The sequence below is a fragment of the Phascolarctos cinereus genome, unplaced genomic scaffold (genome assembly GCF_003287225.1).
Source record: "Phascolarctos cinereus isolate Bilbo 61053 unplaced genomic scaffold, phaCin_HiC Scaffold_3;HRSCAF=262, whole genome shotgun sequence".
In the NCBI taxonomy this organism is placed as follows: Eukaryota; Metazoa; Chordata; class Mammalia; order Diprotodontia; family Phascolarctidae; genus Phascolarctos; species Phascolarctos cinereus.
The window spans coordinates 71,621,651-71,644,420 of record NW_027555736.1 but is presented as its reverse complement, the minus strand read 5'-3'; the positions used below and the strand labels follow the sequence as shown (position 1 = coordinate 71,644,420).

The window sequence follows — 22,770 nt, the reverse complement described above, 5'->3', positions numbered from 1 at the left end:
TGCTCACTTGGTGGAGAGGGAAGCCATGAGGACGAGAGTAACTGCAGCGATAACCAGGGTGGGGCAGCTGGAACTCTCTTCCAGGGCTGGTCATTTAGAGGCTGCTGACAGCCCCTTCCCGGGGGTGATTCTCCACTTGCCCACCCTGCTGCTGACCTTCTTCTCTGCTGATGCCCTTGTTCCCCTGCCTAGCTCTGCCCGTTCCCACCTCCGGCTCGGCCCGTGTGCTTTTCAATCTAGGTGGCCACATTTTTAGCAATGTAGAACCTTTGAGATATTCCAAGGTATACCACCTCCCTCCCCTCCCCTGGACCCTATTTCTGCCTCCCGTCCTGGGTTAATTTTTTTTTCTGGGAACAACACTATCAGTAAGGTCCAAAGCACAGTTTTAAGAAGAGGATCCTTTGGAGCAATAAACAGGGAAGTTAGGGTGCCCTATCCCATGGAGAGAAAGGAACAATCCTAACTTTGCTTGACTTCTCTTTGGGGATGATTCTATAGAGCCCTTGGCTGAGTCATGGTCAAAGGTGAGGTTCAAAGGAGGGAACTCTACAAAGAGCCAGGAACTGCTTCTCCTATGACAGCATGGGGGTCACAGGCAAATAAAATTTCTTCCTGGGGTCAACAGGTGTAAATAACTTAAAGACTATCTTTTACAGGTTGGCGTAGTGGGTAGGACAGGAGCTGGGAAGTCATCCCTTACCAACTGCCTCTTCAGGATCTTAGAAGCGGCAGGAGGCCAGATCACAATTGATGGACTAGATATTGCCTCCATTGGGCTCCACGATCTCCGAAACAAACTGACCATCATCCCTCAGGTGAGTTCTGGAAGCCTTCCTCCCATCCCTCCCCACCTTTATCTGCCCTTGGGCAGTCTGTATGACTCTTGGTTAAGTCCTCATTTCTTGGCTTAATCTCTAGTGCAGATGAGAGGACACCATCATTGCTGGAGATGATCTGACCACTTCCTGGGGCTCCCAGCCTTCCAGGTCCTCATCCCTGGCATATTGTTAACAAAAGGCACAGCCCCTTCCCTGGGCAAGACAAGGAGTCCCCTGTGCTATGGGGTTATGTATCTGAAGCTCTTGCTCTCTGCTTTGTGGAGAATCTGGACAGCTTGGCTATTACAATCAATTCTCAGCCTTCTAAACCAGTCACATTTGTGTGGCTGGTACAAAGTATGCTCCCAGAGGACAGAGACTGATTTTTTAGTGTAGTTTTGTTTGCTTTTCTTTGTATGCCCAATACTTAGCACAGTGCCTAGAACACAGATCACTTAAATGCTTGTTAACTGACTGTCTAGGAGCAAACAAATGGACAAAATACCTAGAATTTTTCTTCTTGCAACTGCTGTATTTAAGCACCTGAAACAGCCACAAAAGAGACATTGTTGGTATGTAATGAATTAAGTTGGCAGGCATTCCTGGGGGCAGGAGGGCATGGGAGTGGTGGGTAGTGAGTTAATGAATTCCTTCCTTCAAAAAACATTCACTGAACACCTATTATGTACACAGCATCATTCTGACACTTTGCTATTTACATTTTCATCTTTTCTCTTTAAAGATTCCTTCTCTTTTGAGATTACTGAGAAATACGGCCACCTGCAGGGATTTTATACTCTTGAGGTCTCATAGGTAGTGTGGACGTAGGAGGAGGAAAAGATGTCCTTTCTGCTATTCCTTCAATGTCAGAATTGTGGAATCTCAGAATTACAAGGGACTTCAGAGACCATTTATTTAGTCCATCTAGGAATCTCCAATTTCCACACTGGCCGTGTCCAAAAATATGTGACTCATTCTGTATATTTAATTAAAATCTGTCCTTTGATACTTATGAACTATATGATCCTGGGCAAGTCATTTAATCTTTGTTTGTCTCAGTTTCTTAAACTGTAAGATGGGGATAATTGTACCTACCTCCTAGCATTGTTGTGGGCATCAAATGAGATATCTGTAAAGCACTTAACAGAGTGCCTGGTATGGGTAGGCATTAAATAAATGCTGGCTTCCTTCTTCCTTCCTACTCAGCTACTTTCCTTCCTTCCTTCTTTCTTATTTAGTCTACTACCTCTTTATGAGGAGGTGGGTAGCATTCTTCACCATTGGTCCTCTGGAATCATGGCACAATAGAATTTCATTACATTCACATATCATAATTTGTTCAGCCTTTCTCCAATTGACAGGCATTTCATTAGTTTCCAGTTCTTTGCTATCACAAGAAGAGTTACTATCAATATTTTTGTACGTGTGGGTCCTTTCCCTCTCTCTTGGATCTCTTTGGGGGATAGACCTAGTGACATTGGTGGGTAAAAGAATATGCAGGTTAGTAACTTTTCCGGGACAGTTCCAAAGAGCTTTTCAGAATGGCTGGACCAATTTCACAGCTCTACCAACTCTGCATTCACATGCCTATTTCCCTACTGCCTCTCCAACATTTGTCAGTTTCCTTTTTTTTTTTAACCAGTTTTGCCAACCTGAGGGATACGAGGTGGAAACACAGTTGCTTTAATTTTCATTTTCCTAATTATTAGTGAAGTGGAGCATTTTTTTCCCATGACTATTAAGATTTCTTTCCTTAGAAACTGCCTTTTCCTATACTTCCAGAGTTTGGTCAATTGTGGAGTGACTCTTATTCTTATATTTTTGAATCAGTTCCTTACATATCTTGGAATGCAAAGCACTTTGCAAACCATATAAATCATTAATAGTCTACCAACTTCTTACGCGCTCTATTTTTATTGTGGGTAGCTGCAAAAATAAAATCATAGCTATGATTTTGCAAACAACCAGTAGGTGGCAGTAACTCAACACTTTAGAACCATTTAGCATTTCTTCAGCTCTTCCGTAGCATTTGCAAAGAACTTTGCAATCTTTTCTTGGAATTCCTCACCTAAACATGCCCTTCTCCATGGCCTAACCTAGGAATATTTTCCCCTCCTAATAAATGGTAAAGGAGAGGCATTTCCTAATCAGTGAACCACATAATTTCATAATTGGAAGAGACCTCAGAGGGTATCGAGTCCAGTAGTTTTCAATCTTTTTTTATCTAAGTACCACCTTAACGCTTTATGAAGACCCCAAAGATCTTTTGCCTATGTGCATTATAAAATCAATATTTACCATATTAGAAACTAAAACTGATAAAACTTTAAAATATGATTTATTCATAAAAATAGCAATAAATGCATTATATTCATATAAATAACATTTTTATGAAAAATAACTTTTCCAAAACAAGAAAATTTAGTGAGAAGAATGACATTGTTTTACATATTTCTGCAAATCTCTTTGTCTAATAGACTAAACATTCCATATGTTGTGTTATGTTGTTTTAGTTGAAGCATTTGAAGAAAATTTGGCCTCAAACAGATATGTAATTGGAAAAGGGATCCGGATTTTAAAAGGCAAATTATATCTTAGTAGTATTATGAAAATAGTTTTGAAGGTTTGGGCCTGGGATCTGCAGACGACACTTTGGGAATTGCTTATCTTGTACAACTCTGTATCTGAACAATAAACCCTCTACTTGTGGTCATACCTGTCTGAGGCAGGATTCTAACTCAGGTCTCCCTGACTCTTAAGGCCAACAGCCTACCACTGGGCATCATGTCCCCATTAAGTCTGTCTTCTCCAGACAGAATATCCCAACAGCCAACCAAACAATGAATAAGCATATATTAGCATCTACTATGTGCTAGGCATTGGTGATAGATACAAAGACAAAAACGAAAGTTTCTGTCGTCAAGGAGCGTGTGTTCTATTAGGGAAGACAAAATACACATAAAACATATATACAAAAGAAATTAAAAATAATTTTTGGGGGAGAAGGTAGCAACTGGGGACATCAGGAAAGACTTCATATAGGTGTTTTATAGGAAAGGGTGAATCCCAAAAGGCAGAAGGGAGGTGAGAAGGGCATTCCAGACATGTGAGATGGGTGTGTGTGTGTGTGTGTGTGTGTGGTGTGTGTGTGTGTGTGTGTGAGAGAGAGAGACAGACAGACAGACAGACAGACAGACAATCAGACTAGGGCTAAGTATATATAGATTTGGGAGTCATCAGTATAGAGATGGTAACTAAACCCATGGGAGTTGATAAGTTCACCAGGTAAAAGAGTATAGAGATAGAACAGGGCCTAGAACAGAGATATTCAGAGTTAGGCGTTATGGGGAACCAACAAAGGATACTGAGAAGGAGCAATCCAGCAGGTAAGAGGAGAACGTGAAAAAACCCAGTGCCACAAAACACAGATAAAAGAGAGTCTTCTGTGGGAAAGGGTGGCCAACAGCATCAACTGTGGCACAGTAGTGGAGAAAGAAGAGGGCTGAGCAAAGGCCATATGATTAAGTGCATAAGCATTCCCTAGCAATTTTGGAGAGAACAGTTTCAATTGAGGGGTGAAGCTGGAAGCCAGAGCACAGAGTTCAGATGTGTGTAAGAGGACAGAAGATGGAGCTGACAGTGGACACCAACAGCTGTTTTAACAGTCTGGTTGTGACACAGAAGAGAAATGTAATGGCATCTAGTGTGAAGGCCTCTGGGAACTGTCCCTGACCACGTGCCTTGGTCCCATCCACTGCACCGAAGGTATGTCCTCTGAATCATAAAAAGCCAGAAACGGAAGAGCACTCAGAGATCCGCCAGCATAGCCCCTCATCAGAAGCACGGACCCTTTCACAACACCTCCAGCCTCTGCTACAATACCTTTGATAGTCATAGTCTTCCAAGGCAATTCATTCCAGCTTCACGTGGCTCTTCCTTATATTGAGATGAGGCACTCCTGCCCAGGATGCTCAGGGAGTAGAGCACCCAGCCTGGAGTCAGCAAGATCCAAATCTGGCCTTTGGACACTTATTAGCTGGGTGACCTCCAACAAATCATGTCAGCTTCGTGTCAGTTCCCTCATCTATAAAATGGGGGTAACAGTAAGATCTACCTCCTAGGGGTTTTCCTGAGGATCAAATGAGAAATTTTTAAAAGCACTTAGCAAATAGTAGGTGCTTAATAAATGTTTATTTCCTTCCCTTACCCTATAGTTTTGGTCATTTGTCTTAATTCTTTCTGGACTCAAGACAAATAAACCCAGCTCTAACCACTGCTAATCCTACACTATGAACACCAGCTCTTTGATTAAAAATTTGTCACTCTTAATGAAGTATTTAATGAGGTGCTTGTTAGGGCTAGGCCCCATAGGTAACAAAACAAAAAAACCAAACTCTTTCAGCTATCCATACCTCTCCTTTCAGAATAAAACTTCTGGGAAATATTCCCCCGGGAGGCCCCCAAGCTTAGTGAATGAAATACAGTACTATGCTTAAAAATGCAGTTATTGTACCAGTTTTATCATTTGCCCACTGAATGACTCTACCCTTGTGATCCACCACCTGTCTGAAGGGCTCTGAGATTTCTAAAACTCACCATCCCCAATCTGGGGACTGTAGAAAGGGTGTCCCTGGCTGCCAGCCTCCAACATCTCCTCCTGCCCCTTGGTTTATGCAGGATCCTGTCCTGTTTTCTGGAAGCCTGAGGATGAATTTGGATCCTTTCAACAAATACCCTGATGAAGAGCTCTGGAAAGCGCTGGAATTGGCTCACCTAAAGCCCTACGTGGAAGGCTTGCCACAGGGTCTGTCTCATGAAGTGAGTGAGGGTGGTGACAACTTCAGGTAAGTCACCAAACACAGACCAGCTTCCTCTTAAGGGAACCATTAGACCAAAGGATGGAAACAATGTTTCTTCTCCCTCATGTTCCTTGTAAGACTGTAACTAACCTCTCCTGTAATGTGGGTATGGTGTCAATAAAGCATCTTAATATCCTCAGCTTAAAAGAGGGCCACCCTAGACTGGCATGGTGGAGTGGAAAGGACACGGGACTGATGTCACCACCTCCCCTTCATGGGCCTCAGTTTACTCATTTTTAAAGTGAAGATATAGCACTAGATGACTAATAAGGGGCCTTTCTGGCACTATGTTCTGAGAAAAGCTGATTTTTGTTCAGGTCTGTTTTTGGGTTTTTTTTAATCCTTATAAGTAGAAAGAGCATGATACTATAAATACAGAGAGCCGGGTTGTGTTCTGGCTCTGTTCTAACCAGACTGATCCCTGAACAGCCCAGCCTTCTGATGTGTTTCCAGTTTCCACATCTTGTGTAGGCAGTGAAGTGGCACAGGGCGGAGATCACTAGACCTTGTTCAAAGTTCAAATCTGGTCTTAACTGGGGGGCACCAGGCCAGTCACCCACCCTTTCTCAGCGTCAGTTTCCTTATCAGTAAAAAATACCACCACCTGCCTCACAAGGTTGTTGTGAAGATTAAATGAGATAAATGTATCTAGAAAGCTTTGCAAACCTTAAAATGCTGTGTTAATTCCTATTCTTATTACCCTGCTGTGGAGAGTCACAGAAAGGACACGGATGACAGCAGAACAGCAGCATTAACAACTATTTCCAGCGTTGTTTCTGTAAGCAGGAATTAGAATAGTGGTAGAGTTTAAATCCCAGTATGGTACAATAAACTCCAGGGGGCTCTACACTTTTTTTTGTTGCACTGTTTTGTTGTCAAACATTATTCCTATAAGTGGGTCATTATTAGGGGCTTGGAAATCATTTTGTCACGTTGATCTTTTTTGGCGGGGGGGTTGGTAGTTGAGGTTATAAAGAAACAGGAGATGTAAAAAAAGGCCCTTCTCTTCTGGCATGCCTATTGCAGGACTGAAAACTGCTGGGCATTGTGCCTCCATAGGGCTGTCCCCAGACAGTGGCCGAATCCCCTGGGATGTCTCGGACTAAAATTATCAGTGAGCAGAGTGGATCTCTGAGATATATTTCTACCACCGCGTTACGGTGTTGCCCTCTTGTGGCAGGAGTGTAGGATTTCACTTATCTGCCTCTGCTTCTGGCAGGAATCCTCGTTGGGGCCATCTGATGCCATGCCTGAGGTTGGTGTGGTTTCAGATGAAGCCACAAGGAGGTGGAATCATCGTTCCATAGCAGCCTGCAGAGTTCTTTCAGCAGCCGTCCCTTTCCATGGATCACCTACTGGGAAGTCACTTTGGAGTGCCCTAAAACTCCTTCCTCAAAATCAAAAGAAAAAACGGCAGCCAGGAAGGTGGACATGTTGAAATTTAGGCTGCCTGGCTCAAATTCCAACTCTCAATGTGTCTGCCTAGCAGCACGGTTTAGCCCTTCCACACCTTTCAGTTAAATAATACTAGAGAGTTTGCTGGAGTTTGAATGCTGCCTCAGACACTGACTAGCTGTGCAACTCTGGTCAAGTCATGTAACAGCTCTTAGCCTCAGCTTCTTCATCTGTAAAATGAGGATAATAAAGGCATCAACCTTGCATGGTTTTAAAGGCCAAGTAAAGTGAGATACTTGAAGTTCCATATAAATATTAACTGTCATTATTATTACTATGGTGTCAATGAAGAAGCTGGGACTAATGAGTTTAAATGCCTCACCCTTGGTCACACAGCTAGCAAGCCCTAGAACTAGGATTCAGTCTAGCCAGCCCTTTACCATACCACCATGACGCTCAAAGTTTCTATTTCTTAACCACATTCATTGTCCAGGGCAATCCTTTCTTTGGAGATGTCTGAGAGCACCATAGCTACCTCTGGCCTACTGCTAAAGCCCCAGGTAGAATTCCCTCTACAGGTCAGGAGTAATTATCAAAGAAGGAACAGACTAGGGTGACTTCCACCTATTAGTAGCATGCTTCCAAGTTGCAAAAGATTCAGTTGCCTTTTACCCTAATTTTGGGGAAGATTTTTAATCCTGAGATCAAGTTAATAGCTAACATTTATATGGAACTTTTGAGGTCTGCAAAACATTTTATCGGCTACAATCTAAGCTATAATGCTTTCTGTTCCATTTAGCGCCACAGAATAAAAGTGATCCTGACACTCTTGCCCTTCATAGGCAACACTAAAGTGCTGCCAAGGTTTTGATCATTTTATCTGATTTGAGATCTGGCAAAGGCACTGACCCTTTAGAGAGCCGAAACAGGAGCACCCTGGCACGCCCACTTTCTTAAGCCTACCAGCAGCCTCAAGTACATACCACTGACTAGAAAATCATATTAGTCCACAGAGGGTTTTAGATAATAGTTGATAAACTTCTTTGGGGTGGCCAAGGAGAACAGCTGGGTTATCTTGCCTCGACCCCTCCATTGAAAGGTTTTTCTTTTGCAAAACAACTTAGAACTCTAATCTGTTAGTGCTCTTAAGGTTCCCTAATATCAACCGGGGAGAGCAATGAGCACATTCCTTAATTGCTTCACTTGTCTTCCCACAGATGTTTAAGCAGGTGTTTCTGTCTTGTTTATGGGCTCTTCATAAATTAAAGCTTGTTTGCACTTCACAAGCCTATCTGAATCAGGAAGTCAGGCTCATCAAACATGGTCATCTCTAATCAAGGCAGGTCTTTAAAGACTTCAGGCTAGAAGTACACATAAAAATGAATTTGCCAATACTATTCAGAAATTGTGAAACATTTCAGACTATGGTATCCCTGCTCCCTACACAAATGATACAAGTCAAAGTACCACAATGGGATGCTTTGTGGGGGGGGTTAGGCAGTGGGGTTAAGTGACTTGTCCAGGGTCACACAGCTAACAAGTGTTATGTGTCTGAGGCTGGATTTGAACTCAGTTCCTCCTGACTCCAAGGCTGGAGCTCTATCCTCTGCACCCCCTAGCTGCCTCGGATAATGCTTTTTGTTGTAATGGAATCTTACAGTACTATTCCTAGTGCCAAATATCCATCATTTTTCCTCGATGTTATTTGCATAGCTGCTTAAGGGGGCAATAGTAACAGGTAGGTTCTGATAAGTGCAAATAATGAATCCTCTTAAATGGTGGCATTATTTGAATTCACACTTTTTTCACTGAACTGGAGCCAATCACCATATTTGACATCATTATAATTTTGAATAGTGTGACTTCAAATACATCTGACCCACGCACTGCACTAATTGGAACCTAGATGGGAATTTGGGTCTGTCAATTTGGAAATAAGTTGGACTAAGAATGCTGGGCTCTACCCAGCATCTAAGACAACAGTGCCACTGGTCTGAGCGCTCACCCTTGGTTTATTATATTGATGACAGCGTTGGGCAGAGACAGCTTCTGTGCCTGGGTCGAGCTCTGCTTCGGAAATCAAAGATTCTCATTCTGGATGAGGCTACAGCTGCCGTGGATCTTGAAACAGATAACCTAATCCAGGCCACAATCCGAAAGGAGTTCTCCAATTGTACAGTCCTCACCATTGCCCACCGCCTCCACACAATTATGGATAGTGACAGGTGAGTTCTGGGTATTAAACTGAGAGTATGAGATGGGAAATCCATAAATGGGAAATCTATCACTTAGCAGAGATAACAAACAGGAGAAATCATCATACCATGGAAATGGCTAGGAATAGCCCTTCCATGGAACAGTCTAGAACCTGGGGGGTTGGAAGGAAATGATGGTTGTAGAAGATGGGCTCATCGTCCTGGGTGAAAGGGATTGCGGATGTTCCTTTAGACTCTAAAAGTTTAGGTTTACTTTGTAACTCCTGAGATTCAACACTCCCTTTCTGTCTTGGTTGCAGGGTTATGGTATTGGATAGCGGGAAGATTATGGAATATGACAGTCCTGATAAACTACTCCAGAGGCCTGGTCCCTTTTACTTCATGGCCAAAGATGCAGGCATTGAAAGTTTAGACACATCACTTTAGCCACATCCAAATGCCATGAGGCTATCAACACGCAAAGCCTGATATAAATAAATGAAGCCGTACAAAGGACATTAGCTTCTGAGCTGGACCATCTGCATCTTCACTATAATTTAGCTATCCCACAGGGCTGAGGCACTGAAATTCATACATTTGGCCCTGGATTTCTATGTTCGTTTTAAGACATCTTAAAATTCCCAAAATATACAGAAGGGATTAGAAGTGAAGGATGGTTGATACCTTGGGTGGTACCTGCTGCAGGAGAATGCCAAGTAACATCTTGAGGACAGCACCTAATTTTTTGTCCACAGTACCTAGCAAGTAGTAGATACTTAATAAATGCCTTTTGATTAAGGGAGTGTTTGTCTCCTTGTTTTATGAATATTAAGGATTTTGAGGGCCCATTTGTGATTAGGGGAGTGTTTGTCTCCTTGTTTTATGAATATTAAGGATTTTGAGGGCCCATTTATCACCTATCAGTGCAGGATGCACCTCTAACCCAATTTACTGCCTTAAAAAAGGCAGATGATGACTATATGTGTATAATCATTATCTTATTGTTTGCCTTCTCAGTTGGGGGGAAAGGGATGGGAGAGAGGGGGAGAATTTGGAACCCAAAATTAAAAATGTTAAAATTTTTTACATGTGATTGGGAAATATTTAATGAAATAAATAAAAATCTTTTTTTTAAAAAGAGGCAGATGCTTCTACCTCCCTATGTCCATGGTATATGGGCAAGCAAAAGGGAAAAAAATGAAAATATTTGGCTCCTTGTTCCCAAGGAGAAGAACAAATGGGTATTAAGGAGGCCTGCAGCCACATGTAGCTCCTTTAGTGCCCCAACTGTGCCCAAGAAGTCTGTCACCTGCAGCCATCACAGACAGTGTCTTCATGTCTATGGGCTGCCGAAGCTGAATGTGATATTCTCTGCTGTGTATGCTGTCTGGTCCCCAGCAAGGTGGTTGAGGAGCCAAACGTGGGAGGCATGGAAAGATCAGACACCCTCATCCACTTCAGATGTATGGGTGCAGCCTGTGTAATAAGCTATCGATCCTGAGCTCCACAAAGGAAAATAAGAGGCAGGTCTACTTTAACGAGAGACTGGAAAAAAATAATAACTAGAATAATGCAAAAGAGATTTCAAAGTAAATTTATCAGATACCTAATGCAAAAGTTACTTTTCAGTAATAGTTTAGGTGTTTTAAAATTTTTTTTAATTTTTGAGTATTTTGTTTTACCTTTTGACAAAGTAAAAATCAAAATTAAAAAACAATCAGACATAGCAACTGAAGACCTACTGTTGTCACTGTCTCTATCTCAGCTTCCTAATAATAATATTATACTGATTACTGTCACCATGGGATTTGGGGGATTAAGTAGTAACTAACCTCAAAAAGCAGTTTACCAGTATGAAATATTTAAGTAATTATGTTTCAAGTCCATCTTCCTACTTTTTCTTCATAAGTTCTATCTCAAAACTTCTTCCAAAAAATGTACCCATCACACCAAGTCGTCCTGAACTGATGAACCTAAGTAAGAGTCTGCATTCCCACCATTTCTACCAGTGTTTATCAGCTGCCTCTATTTTCCTCTTTTCCCACACGTCCCCTTGTCCCTCTGCCCTACGGGTAAAAAGCACTTTCTTCACACAACCAACCTGTGAAGGAGGAAGGTGCAGGGAAAACATTAGTCTTGGAGTCAGGAGTTGTGGGTTTTAGTCCTGCCTTTTGGCACTAGCTATGAGGGCAAGTTCCTTGGTCTCTGAGCCTTGGTTGTCTGATAAATGAGGATACACGTAAACTTTAAAATGAGCCACAGACACCTTTCCCTTTCCCAGCAGTGGTCACAGAAACACTCAGAACCAACGAAGGGACATAGTGTTGTGGTGCCTGGAGCCATCTTTAAGACAAAACATTGATTTCCACAAACACCTCACTGACCTGCCTCTTATGCAGTCTAGGCTCCGTCACTATTGCAGTGGCTTGCCCACTCCCCACCCCCAAACCCTACCAGCGAAACAACTCTGGGCCATCTGCTTAGCATCTGCTGCTTTTTTGGTGGGAGTGCTGTCAAGTGCTGAGGCAAAAATGTTGGAGCTACATCAAACCGATGAAGTTACTCTCTATATAAATGTATCTGTTAACTTCAGAGACAGAGGCTGCCTTATGAAAAAATTCTGAAAACTATGAAATAAAACAATAGGCTAGCCCAGGGGTTCTTAGCCTTTTTTGTATTATGGACTCTTTCTGGCAATCTGGTAATGCCTATTCATCCTTCTAAGAATGATGCTTCTAAGTAAATGTAATAAAATATATAGAGTTACTAAGGAAAGAATAATGAAACTGCTCAAAGTATTTAAAAAACACATTCAAGAGTTACCTCACATTAAGGGCCCTTGGGCTAGACACACTAGAGGTTTATACTTGTGCTCTATAGCACTTAACACACTGTAAATGTTTAGCAAAAACCAAATTTTGCTAAATGAGATCTTATTCTAGGAATAACATATGCTATGGGTGGGCTACAAATAGAGGCAACTAGGAGGTACACTGGGCATGGAATCAGAAGATCTGAGTTCAAATCTGACCTCAAATACACACTAGCTCTGTGACCTTGGGAAAATCACTTAATTCAGTTTCTTCAACTATTAAATAGGGATAATAAATAGCACTTGACCTCCCAAAGTTGTAGTGAGGATCAAATGAGATATCTGTGAAGCACCTAGTACATGGCAGATGCTACATAAATGCTAGCTATTATCATTCTTATTAGAGGCATGAATAAGGTAGGGTGGGGCAGGGCAGAGGTTGTTTTAAGATGCACAGAATGTTTGGAGAATGAAACTATGATTCCTTTATGTCTTTCCTGTGGTTCCAGAGTCCAGGCCAACAACCTTCTAGCTGAAACCTAGGACTGGATTTAGAACTGGTAGGGCCCTTAAGAATTCATTTTCACCCTACCTCCTCATTTTACAGATGAGGAAAATGAGGCCCAGAAGGGTTAGGGGACTTGCCCAAGGTCACAAACATAGAAAGTGGAAGAGCTAGGATTCAAACGCAGGTCCTCAATTCTCAAACCCAGCCATCTCTCCTCTAGACCATGTTACGCTGCCTCCACAATGTAGCAACCCTGTTCCTGCAGCCAGAGATTCAGAGGGATCTAACCACACTAGAGAGAATTAAAATCACTGTATGATAAAAAGACATCCAGAAAGCACCTTACCCTTCTTTACCTCTCTGCTGCCCCTTTGACTCTGCTGATGGTCCTCCCACCCCACCTCCACTACCATACCTGCTTCCTGAAATTCTCTTCTGAACAATACTTTTTCTTTTCTAATTCTTGTTCTCCTTCTCAGGTTATCTCCACCTCTTTATTGTAGGTAAACCTCAAGGTTCTGCCTTTGGTCCTTGACTCTACATTCTACACTCTTCCCGTGAGTGAGTTTATCAACTGTCATGTCTCCAACTATAATTCCTATCCAAAAGACTTCCACATCCACCTCTCCAGATCTCACTTGGGCTTTAGACGTTTTATTTCCAAATATTCACAGAATTTCTCCACAATTAAAAACACGATCCTCTTTCCACAAACTGGTTCCTCTTCTCAGTGATCTAATTTTTGTCAGGGGCACTGCCATTCTTTGAGACCTCTAGGCAAGAAAATTTGTTTCTTTCTTCCTTATCTTCTTCATTGCCTATACTTAATGCCAACAACCCTTTTTTTCTTTGCAATGTCTCTTGGATCTGCTCTTTCTTCTCTGACTGCAGTACTACCATTGCCAGGGCCCTTATCACATCATGCCAGGCTTTTAAAAACAATTTCTTGGCTGATCTCCTGGCCTCTAAGTCATACACTGCTTCAATCATCATGCCACTGTCTTACTCAAGGACAGACTCCTCACTCCTTGGCTAAATCCTAACCAGCGTATAGTCCCTATTTGCTTTAAGTCTCTTCATTTCTTCCGCCAGACCTGCCTTAACTGAGATGACTGTTTTTAAACTATTCCCTGAGCCCAGAGACTCCCTCTTATTTAACTCCTTTCCTCAACCTGTTATGTACAGGTCAAAGCCCTGTTACAACAAGCTCTTAAATTTTGTAGTATTGACTGTTCTTTGAAATAAAGCTTGGATATCTTTTGACCATATCATACATCAATTTTTGCTGCAATAAAGATGAGTTTTGACCTGCATTTTCTGGGATACAGTCTCTCATTCTGTTAAGTTTAAGGAAACACAGGATCCTGAGGAAAGCATTCTTTTATTTAAAAAGCTGCTTATTTCTATGGCATCTATCAAGAAATGTCCAAAAATCAAAAATATGTTGAATAAAAGATAAAATATGCCAAGGGCCATTCACTTAAAAAAATTTATTTACAAAAAGAACTATTTCAGTTATCTACAACTCTAAAATTACTCACAGTCCAAGAGTAAAGGAGAGAACCTCTTCCTTCTCCTCTAAATAAGAGCAGCAGACATCTCCCCATGCTGGGAGGGAAAGGGCATGTTGTTATCTTCCTAACTCATTTGAGGATGCCTTGATTTTGAGGAGCAGAAGCAGGGGGTTCCAGAGAGACTGTTCTTCTGAATACCCAATCATGAGTGGTTCCAAGACGGGAAAGCTCTTGTAAACGAACAGGATCATGCCTTGGCTGGGAGGTGGTAGTGGTGTGCTGTAGTATATATCAGTGGAAAATGACCCTGACATGAGTATAGGTTGGGGACTGAATTCTGAGATGACAGAAAATATGGAGCAGATAGTACAGGTCTCGGCAATCCTGTGTCTAGATATAGACACATGCGCATTTCCATTATTACTTTGATTGTATGGCCCTATTCTCCTCCTCCAGCTTCAGTCCATCTCAGAGAGCTCCCTAATGAATCTAGGAAATCCTAGTCTAACAAGATAAGGAGGCTACTTTTCTAGCATCCAGTGATACACAAGGGAAAAGATGCCTTGCTGGACTAAGGAGGGCAAAATATCCCTGGAAATGTTCCAACATTTTGGTTTGGCCCAAACAACATCCCAACACAGATCTACAGCTCTTTAAGGAATGGCTGCAACTCTAGCCCTACTGGGTTAGGGCTGTGGAGCCACCTAGAGAGAGGATATGGGAAAGTATCATTCACATTTAGTGTGATAACAAAAAAGGGTCATTTCCACTTGGATAAAGGTGAGCTATAATGGGAAGAACTATTTTATGCCCCAAGACAGGAGAAAGAATTCATTCAGGTGAAGGGCATATAGAAAATGAATATCCCTAGCACCTTAGAAGGAGTAAAGAAAAAGCTGATGTTTCACATACCAGAACTAGGGAAGGGAGAAACAACGTAGTAGAAGGACTGTTAGTATCTGGGGGCTTTTTCAAGTTGGGGATATGTGTTTGTGTACAGGAGAATGGCAGTATCAAGGGGGCTTACAATCATTAGGTCTGTTAGGTCCAACAATGTCACTGCCATGTGTACAGAACCAATCAGAAGCACAGTCTGAAATGGGTCACAGGTCAGGCCATGACTTTCACTTGATCCAAGTCAGCATCTCATCACCAGATCCTGGGGCTGTGTACAAGCTCAAATCCATCTACAGCATAGCAAGCTGGGCCAATCACCTCTAAAATCCTGAGGCTAAGGCACTATCACCATCATATGCAGGAACACCAGTTTTCTGGTTGTAAATGTTCTTTCTCTACGTGGATTCCAGGCTTTGTCTCTCCTCTTAGTGACTCAGTGACTACCTCTAAGTCCCGGGTCCATTTTTAAGTTCTACTAATTCTAATGAGCAGCAGGATTCATAATACCATTGCAGACAATAAGGTTTCAATCTCGTACTCTGCCATTCCATGGTTACACAGTACAGACAACCCCTCTATATCAGAGATAGGTGGCATAGTGCCCCTTTTTCCTCTCCCTTTTCTTTAGTGGGCTCCTAGAACCCCTGCTGCCAACTGGAAACAAAAGCACCAGGACTGAATAGGAAGCCGTGCACATTCAGGTGTACTCAGTTTTTCGGATGTAATTGGATGGAACATAGCCTCTTTTCCCATTCAATTCAGCCAACCACCATTCCTTGTTTCCTGTAACATCTTTGAACTCAAGGATCCTGAGTTTCTGATTGGCCAACACACTCAATTCATTTGGGCTCCGGGCCTTGAAAGTGTAGACAGCAAAATAAACCTATGTGAGATAAGAGGATGAGTTAGCAATAGAGCACTTGCAACCAAGATTCACCCTTCATCCTTCCAGGGACCTGAATTCATGGCCTTAAGGCTAGAAAAAAACTCAATCCACACATTTATTGGGAGATCTAGTGCTCCAAAAGAAGGTTCCCAATTGTAGCTCTTTAAGGATCAATTACAAGAGGTGCTCAATGACCAAGTTTTCTCTTTATGCCCTCACATGACCAAGCCAAGTGAAAAGGCGGTACTTATCCTTATCATATTCCATCTCTCCTTAGTAAATGTGAGGCCCCTGGGTAGCACTCACCTGGTTGCCTGTGGCCTCAATGCTCTCCTGCTCTTCATTTTGATCTTCCACTGAGGGTAGCCTCTTTGGATACCCCTTTAAGAGGTCTCCCCCTTGCCTAGGCTGCCCATTGCGTCGTGGTACTACTTGGCTAACTGTTTCAGGGTGACTGGAGTGTTGGTAGCCTCTCATAGCAGGAATCTGTTGGTCAGCATCTCTGGTTAAGTCTACTAGGTCCACAGCATTCCACGACCTGGTTTGGGAAGGAGAGTCTTTGTCTAGGAGGCATTTTGAAGGACCTTCCTTAGGAACAACTGAGTTTGAAGAGGTATGGACATTCTCCTGGCCAGATTCTTGCCACAAGGAAGAGTTCTGAGCAGGCTGTTGGAGTGGTCCTAAGGTGAAGTCTGCTGCCACATTGCCAGGGTTTACAGACAAGGTCTTGCTGCTATTCTCTCTGGGGAATTTGGGGGAAGAATTGCTGTGCTCCGATTCAGTGGAGGAATGGCTGCCAACCGAAGCGTCTGAGTGGCTCCGACGCGGGTTGTAGGGCTTCAGGAAGGAGCTGTACACAAAACCTTTGGTGACTACAGTAAATAAATACAAAGGTCAGCAGTTTTCAAGGCAGCAAAAGAATAACAAAATCAATAGTCAGGCTGCTAATAACACTCCAAAGTACCAAGATATCTAGTGACAAGAAAGAGAAAGGTCTTCAAATCACAAAATCAGTATCAGAAGGAATGTTAGAGCTCATTAAGTTCAATGCAGCATGAAATAGTGGACCAAGTGTTGCACTTGAAGTCAGGAAGACCAGAGTTCAAATTATGCCTCCGCTTACTGGCTCGGTGATCATTGGCAAGCTACTTAATCTCTCTAAATCTCAAATTTCCTCATCTGTAAAATGGGAATAATCTGTAGTAGATTCTGTAGTATGTACTTTACAGGACTGCTATACCATTCCAATGAAATAATGTATATGTAAACTTTTCTGGAAAATGATTTATAAGCTTTTAAAACATTAGTAATAATATCTACCATTTATATAGTGCTTTACAAATACAATAAATGTTTGAGGTTGAATCCAAACTCAGGTCTTCCTGTCTCCAATCCTACACTCTACCCACTACACCAGCTAGCTGCCTAACACAAAGGGCACTTCAGCAATGCTTATTAAATGGTCCTCCCTCACACACCCCCACCCTGGCCCCTGCCCCACCTGACCCTGTGCCAAAATGAGTAACACGAACACTACACCATCTCTCAGATGTGCTACAACAGTGACAGTGAAGGGTAACACACTCCCTCATGAAACTACTCCTTTCATTTTTAGACACTTCTAATTGGTAGGAAGTTCTTTCTCAGACTGAGCAAAGTATGTGTGGTGATAAGTTACATTCCATGGTTCTAGCTTTGCTCTTTGAAGTCTTATGTATTCAATCTACTTCTGCTTTCACAGGGCCACCATTCAAATACTTCAAGACAGAAATCACATCACCAAAGTTTTCTCTTAGTTGGACTCTTAAGGAAAGCTGAGTGCTGCAAAATTGATGCTTTCAAACTGTGGTTCTGGAGAAGAGAGTCCCTTGGATAGCAAGGAGGTCAAATCAGTCAATACTTAAGGAAATAAATTAGACTATTAACTGGAAGGTCACACACTGAAGCTGAAGCTTAAATGATTTTGGCCACATCATGAGAAGATGGGAGGAGTCAATGGAAAAGACTCTGATGTTAGGAAATATTGAAGGCAAAAGGAGAAGGGGACAGCAAAGGATGAGATGGCTAGATAGTGTCATGGAAACAATGAATGTGAGCTTGGGCAGACTTCAGGAGAAAGTGGAGGACAGAAGGGCCTGGCATGCTATGGTCCATGTGATCACAAAAGTCAGACACAACTGAATGACTGAACAAAAACAATAGAAACATCCTCAGTTTTGTCAAATGATTCTCATGTCATGGTTTCATGCCTCTCAACACCCTGGTCACCCTCTTCTGGACATACTCCAGCTAATCAATGTCCCTCTTAAAATATGCTGTCAGGAACTACTAAGAGATGTGACTGTCTATGACTAATGAGGAACTCTTCCCTTTCTCCTTCTAGACACTATATTTCAATAACATGGCCACATCATATAGCTGACACTGAGTTTATATCAAATAAAACCTCTAAAGTTTTCTTTGCATCAAGTGTTGTCCTGCCATGCTTTTCTCCTATTGTACCTGTGGAAGCTGGTTTTTGTAACCCAAGTCTAGATCATATTTATTCACCTAACTGGCCTGTTGTCTAATACAAATTTCTATCTCCAAAGATACTGAGACAAGAAATATGTCCCAATGGAAAGCATAAGGTCCCTTCTGGTTCCAAAAGTACTATGCAAATTCTTGTACTGCAGTAGACTTAATCAGGTGCATTTAACCTTTACTGTATAAGGACTGCTCTGGCAGTTCGGGGAAGCCTATGGACCCCTTCTCAGAAGAATGTTTCTAAATGCTTAAAAAAAACCACAAAGGATTAGAAAGAAACAATTTTAATGAAGTATTAAAAAACATTTTCATGTGCCCCTGGGTTAGGAACCTCTGGGCTAGGTGTTCTCTAAAGTTTCTACTTTGAAATCCTATTATTTGATGTGTCCTGTTGAAATCCCCAAAAAACTGTATCTCCAGGGTTTCTCTGACCCCCTACCCTAATGATGACCATCCATGCCTATTGAAAATGTACCACTTGGGTACATGAATGTAATGGAATACTATTGTGCTATAAGAAATGATGAACAGGCTGACTTCAGAAAAACCTGGTAAGACCTATATGATCTGATGCTGAGTGAAGTGAGCAGAACCAAGAGGACTTTGTACACAATAACAACCACATTATGTGATGACTAATATTGTTAAATTGAACCCTTCTCAGCATTACAAGGATCTAAGACATCTCCAGAGGCCTCGGGATGGAAAATGCTGTCCACATCCAAAGAAAGAACTATGGAAGTCGAATCGCTATCACTTATTTTTACCTTCTGTTGAGTTTTGTTTCATCTTTCTGATGGTTCCTCCTATTGGTTTTAATTTTTACTTACAACTTCACTAATGTGAAAATATGTTTAATAGGAATGTAAATGTAAAACCTATATCAGATTGTGTGCTGCCTTGGGGAGGGTGGGGGGGAGGAAGGGGAAGAAAAATATTCAACTCAAAAACATATGGAAGTGATTGTTGATAAATCAATAAAGTAATAAAATTGGGGGGGGAAAAAGAAAATAAAACAAAAAAAAAGAAAAAAAAGAAAACGTACCACTTGGGGCAGCTAGGTGGTACAGTGGATAGAGCACTGGCCCTGAAGTCAGGAGGACCTGAGTTCAAATCCAGCCTCAAACCAATACTTACTAGCTGTGTGACCCTTCTCCTAAAGTCAATCCAAGCTCACATTCGTTGTTTCCATGACACTATCTATCCATCTCATCCTTTGCTGTCCCCTTCTCCTTTTGCCTTCACTCTTTTCTAACATCAGAGTCTTTTCCATTGACTCCTCCCCATCTTCTCATGATGTGGCCAAAATCATTTAAGCTTCAGCTTCAGTGTGTGACCTTCCAGTTAATAGTCTGAATTTATTTCCTTAAGTATAACCCCAATTGCCTAACCAAAAAAAAATGTACCACTCCCAGAATGCTATGAAGTGAACAGAATGTTCACTCAATGCTTCCTCTATAAATACCACTCTGCTAAGTGCTCAAGTTACAAAAATATAATATGATATGACAAAGTCTCTAACCCAAAGGAGCTAACAGACATCTATACAGAGAAGTATATAGATTAAGTGCACAGCTGAAGTAAGTATGGACTCATCGGGCAAAGGCAAGATCCAGGCAAAGTACCCTAGGAAAAGCTGAAGATGGAAAAAACAATTTTAGCGGAGGATCAGGGAATGAGCACAGCCTTGAAGACAAAGCCTCTGAAAGGCAGAGATGAGGAAGGAGTGCATTTCAAGCATGAAGGCAAAGTCTTTACAAGTTCATGGATGTAGGTTCAGGAGTGCTCTAGGAATCTAGTTTCTTGGAAAAGTAGGCTGGGAAACAGACTAGAGAGGGTCCTAAATGCCAAGCTAAGGAGACTTCATTTTATGTTAACAGCAACTGGAAACCACTGAACAGGGAAGTGACAAAATCAACCCTTAGGAAGATTATTCTGGCAGCTATGTAAAATATTACTTGGAGAGGGGAGAATACAAGAGACAAAGGAGACCAATAAGAAGACTACTATTAAGAAGAGTTCAGGTGAGAGGTGACAAGGACCTGAATTAGAATGCAGCTGTAAATAGAGAGAAGGGAATGGACATAATACATAAAGAGGTAAAATCAACAAGACCAGTTGGACGTGGGGAGTGGGAGGGATGAGTTAAAGATGGGTCTGAAGTTTCAATCCTGGGTAACAAAAATACAATCAAAAGAAACAGGGATATTTTGGAGGAGAGGGTTTAAGAGAGAAAATAATCAGTTTGGTTTTGGATATGTTGCATTTGAACTGCCAGTGAGACACTTAACTGGAGATATTTAGGAGTTGGAAATGTGGGGGAGGTTAAACCTAGCTATGTAGATTTGGGGGTCACCTTCAGAGAGGTGATACCAGTACTCATGGGATGGTGCAAATGCCTACTTTTACAAAAGAGGAAATGAGGATCAATCAGAGAGGTTAAATAATTTTCCCACATAGTTAACTACAGGACCTAGGACTTGAACCCAAGATTATTTTACCCCAAATTCTCTTTCTACTATAACATACTGCATTTCAAAAGGCTTAAGTTATGCCAAGAAGGAGTTAAGTTAGCTATTAGAAGTAGGATTTTATGGCCTGTAAGTTTTATCAACGTTTTTATCAAATATATTTCCAAGATAAGCCAAAGAGACTCCTCTGGAAATTTAAAAGAAATGGACAAGGGACAGCTAGGTGGCACAGTGGATACAGCACCGGCCCTGAAGTCAGGAGGACCCGAGTTCAAATCCGGCCTCAGACCAAACACCTGACACTTAACTAGCTGTGTGACCCTGGGCAAGTCACTTAACCCCAATTGCCTAAAAAAAAAACCCCAATAAAATAAATGGACAGATATCTGGTATCTTTAAAGCATGGGTATTGTACAGTACTATCTAAAGGTAGAGGATAAATCAAACGCTGTCTTGAGAACCAGACACCTGGATTCAATAAGAAGAATCAAAAGACATTCTCACATGTTCCTAGACTGCACCAAATTCATGAATAACTCACAATACCATTTGTCCTTGCTAAGCAGCCAGACCCAAAAGCTCTCTCAAACACTTACCTCCATTGTCAATCAGCCATCTATTCTGACTGCCCATAGGGTCCTTCTTTTTGATTACACCCACAAGGTCTCCCTCGAGGAGAGAAACATCTAGGTCCTGGGCAGCATTGAAGTTCCGTTCTGCTTGGAAGAGTTTTTCAGGGGGATACCTCACCAGCAGGGTAGCACGGAGTTCATCTGACTGTAGCACATAGCTTGGCTGAAAGGCAACACAAAAAGTACAAGTCATTAATAATGGCTCCTCATGCGGATTAATTCACAACCTGTTCAAAGAGAGTCTCAGAAACAATGGCAAAAATCTGCTCTCACTGAAAATGTAAGGCCTAGGTAGATAGAGTCAGAAAGATCTGAGTTCAAATCCAGATCCAGATACTTTCTAGCTATGTCACTCTGAGAAGTCATTTCACCTCCGCTTGCCTCAGTTTCCTCATCTGTAAAAATGGGGATAAGAAAGCACCTATTTCCCAAGGACGAGATCATAACTGTAAAGTGCTTGGCAGGAACCTGTGGGCTAGGTGTTCTCTAAAGTTTCTACCTTGAAATCTTATGATCTGATGTGTTCTGTTGAAATCCCAACAAACTGTATCTCCAGGGTTTCTCTGATCCCCTAGTCTAATAATGACCACTCATGCCTACTGAAAATGTTTGATGAGCTGTTGGACTTCTACAACTGCACAGACTGAGCAGAGAGAGTGAAGAACAAGAACACTTTGGAAGAACTCCATCTGCCCGTGACAACTATGAGGCCTTAAACCCACAGCTGTTGGATGAACTCCCTAAATTCAGACATTAAAAGAAACAGGGATGTTTTGGAGAAGGAGAAGATTTAATGCACATCTAAAATGTAGAAATTCGAAATAATGTCATTCATGATTCTCATGCCTGGCACACAATAAATCTATATAAATGTTAGCTATGACTACTTGGCCTCACTACAGGCACAGGCGAAGATATTTTATGTTCAATGTTTTGTTATCTGGGTGAAGAAAAACCACCATTTTATCTGTGTGTGTGTGTGTGTGTGTGTGTGTAAAATTTGGTCTCCAAAAAGTAGGTGCCTGAAGTAGGTGAACAAACTGGAGGATGAGTGAATCACTGTGGTATATTAATGCAACAGGATATCTTGTGCTGCAAGAAAGCAAACATGAAGAATTTAGGGGAAAAAAAAGTATAACCAGCTGAATGAATTAAGTAGAACCAGGAAACTGTACACAATGACTACAATAATGTAAATGAAAAGAATATTCAACCAAACCCAAATACCACGTCATTGTAATAACCACTCTTGGC

General features: G+C 41.8%; 2 protein-coding genes across 9 annotated transcripts in view; one reads left to right on the top strand and one right to left on the bottom strand.

The window, feature by feature from the left end:
- ABCC2 (ATP binding cassette subfamily C member 2) overlaps positions 1–10,068 on the top strand; it is a 71,312-nt gene extending 61,244 nt beyond the window's left edge. The window contains exons 29-32 of one of the 4 annotated variants that reach the window (XM_020996815.2): positions 660–818; positions 5,499–5,665; positions 9,106–9,300; positions 9,591–10,068. In XM_020996815.2, coding sequence (XP_020852474.1) covers positions 660–818; positions 5,499–5,665; positions 9,106–9,300; positions 9,591–9,717 — 648 coding nt within the window. In that variant the 3' untranslated portion in view covers positions 9,718–10,068. The other 3 variants (XR_002326503.2, XM_020996816.2, XM_020996817.2) reach the window with 3 other exon arrangements.
- A 3,997-nt stretch (positions 10,069–14,065) lies between these two features.
- Positions 14,066–22,770, bottom strand: part of DNMBP (dynamin binding protein) — a 110,262-nt gene continuing 101,557 nt past the window's right edge. For all 5 annotated transcript variants that reach the window (XM_020996791.2, XM_020996792.2, XM_020996790.2 and 2 more), the window contains 3 exons: positions 21,481–21,679; positions 16,194–16,759; positions 14,066–15,884 (listed from right to left, as the gene is read on the bottom strand). In XM_020996791.2, coding sequence (XP_020852450.1) covers positions 15,699–15,884; positions 16,194–16,759; positions 21,481–21,679 — 951 coding nt within the window. In that variant the 3' untranslated portion in view covers positions 14,066–15,698. The remainder of the gene's footprint in view (positions 15,885–16,193; positions 16,760–21,480; positions 21,680–22,770) is intronic.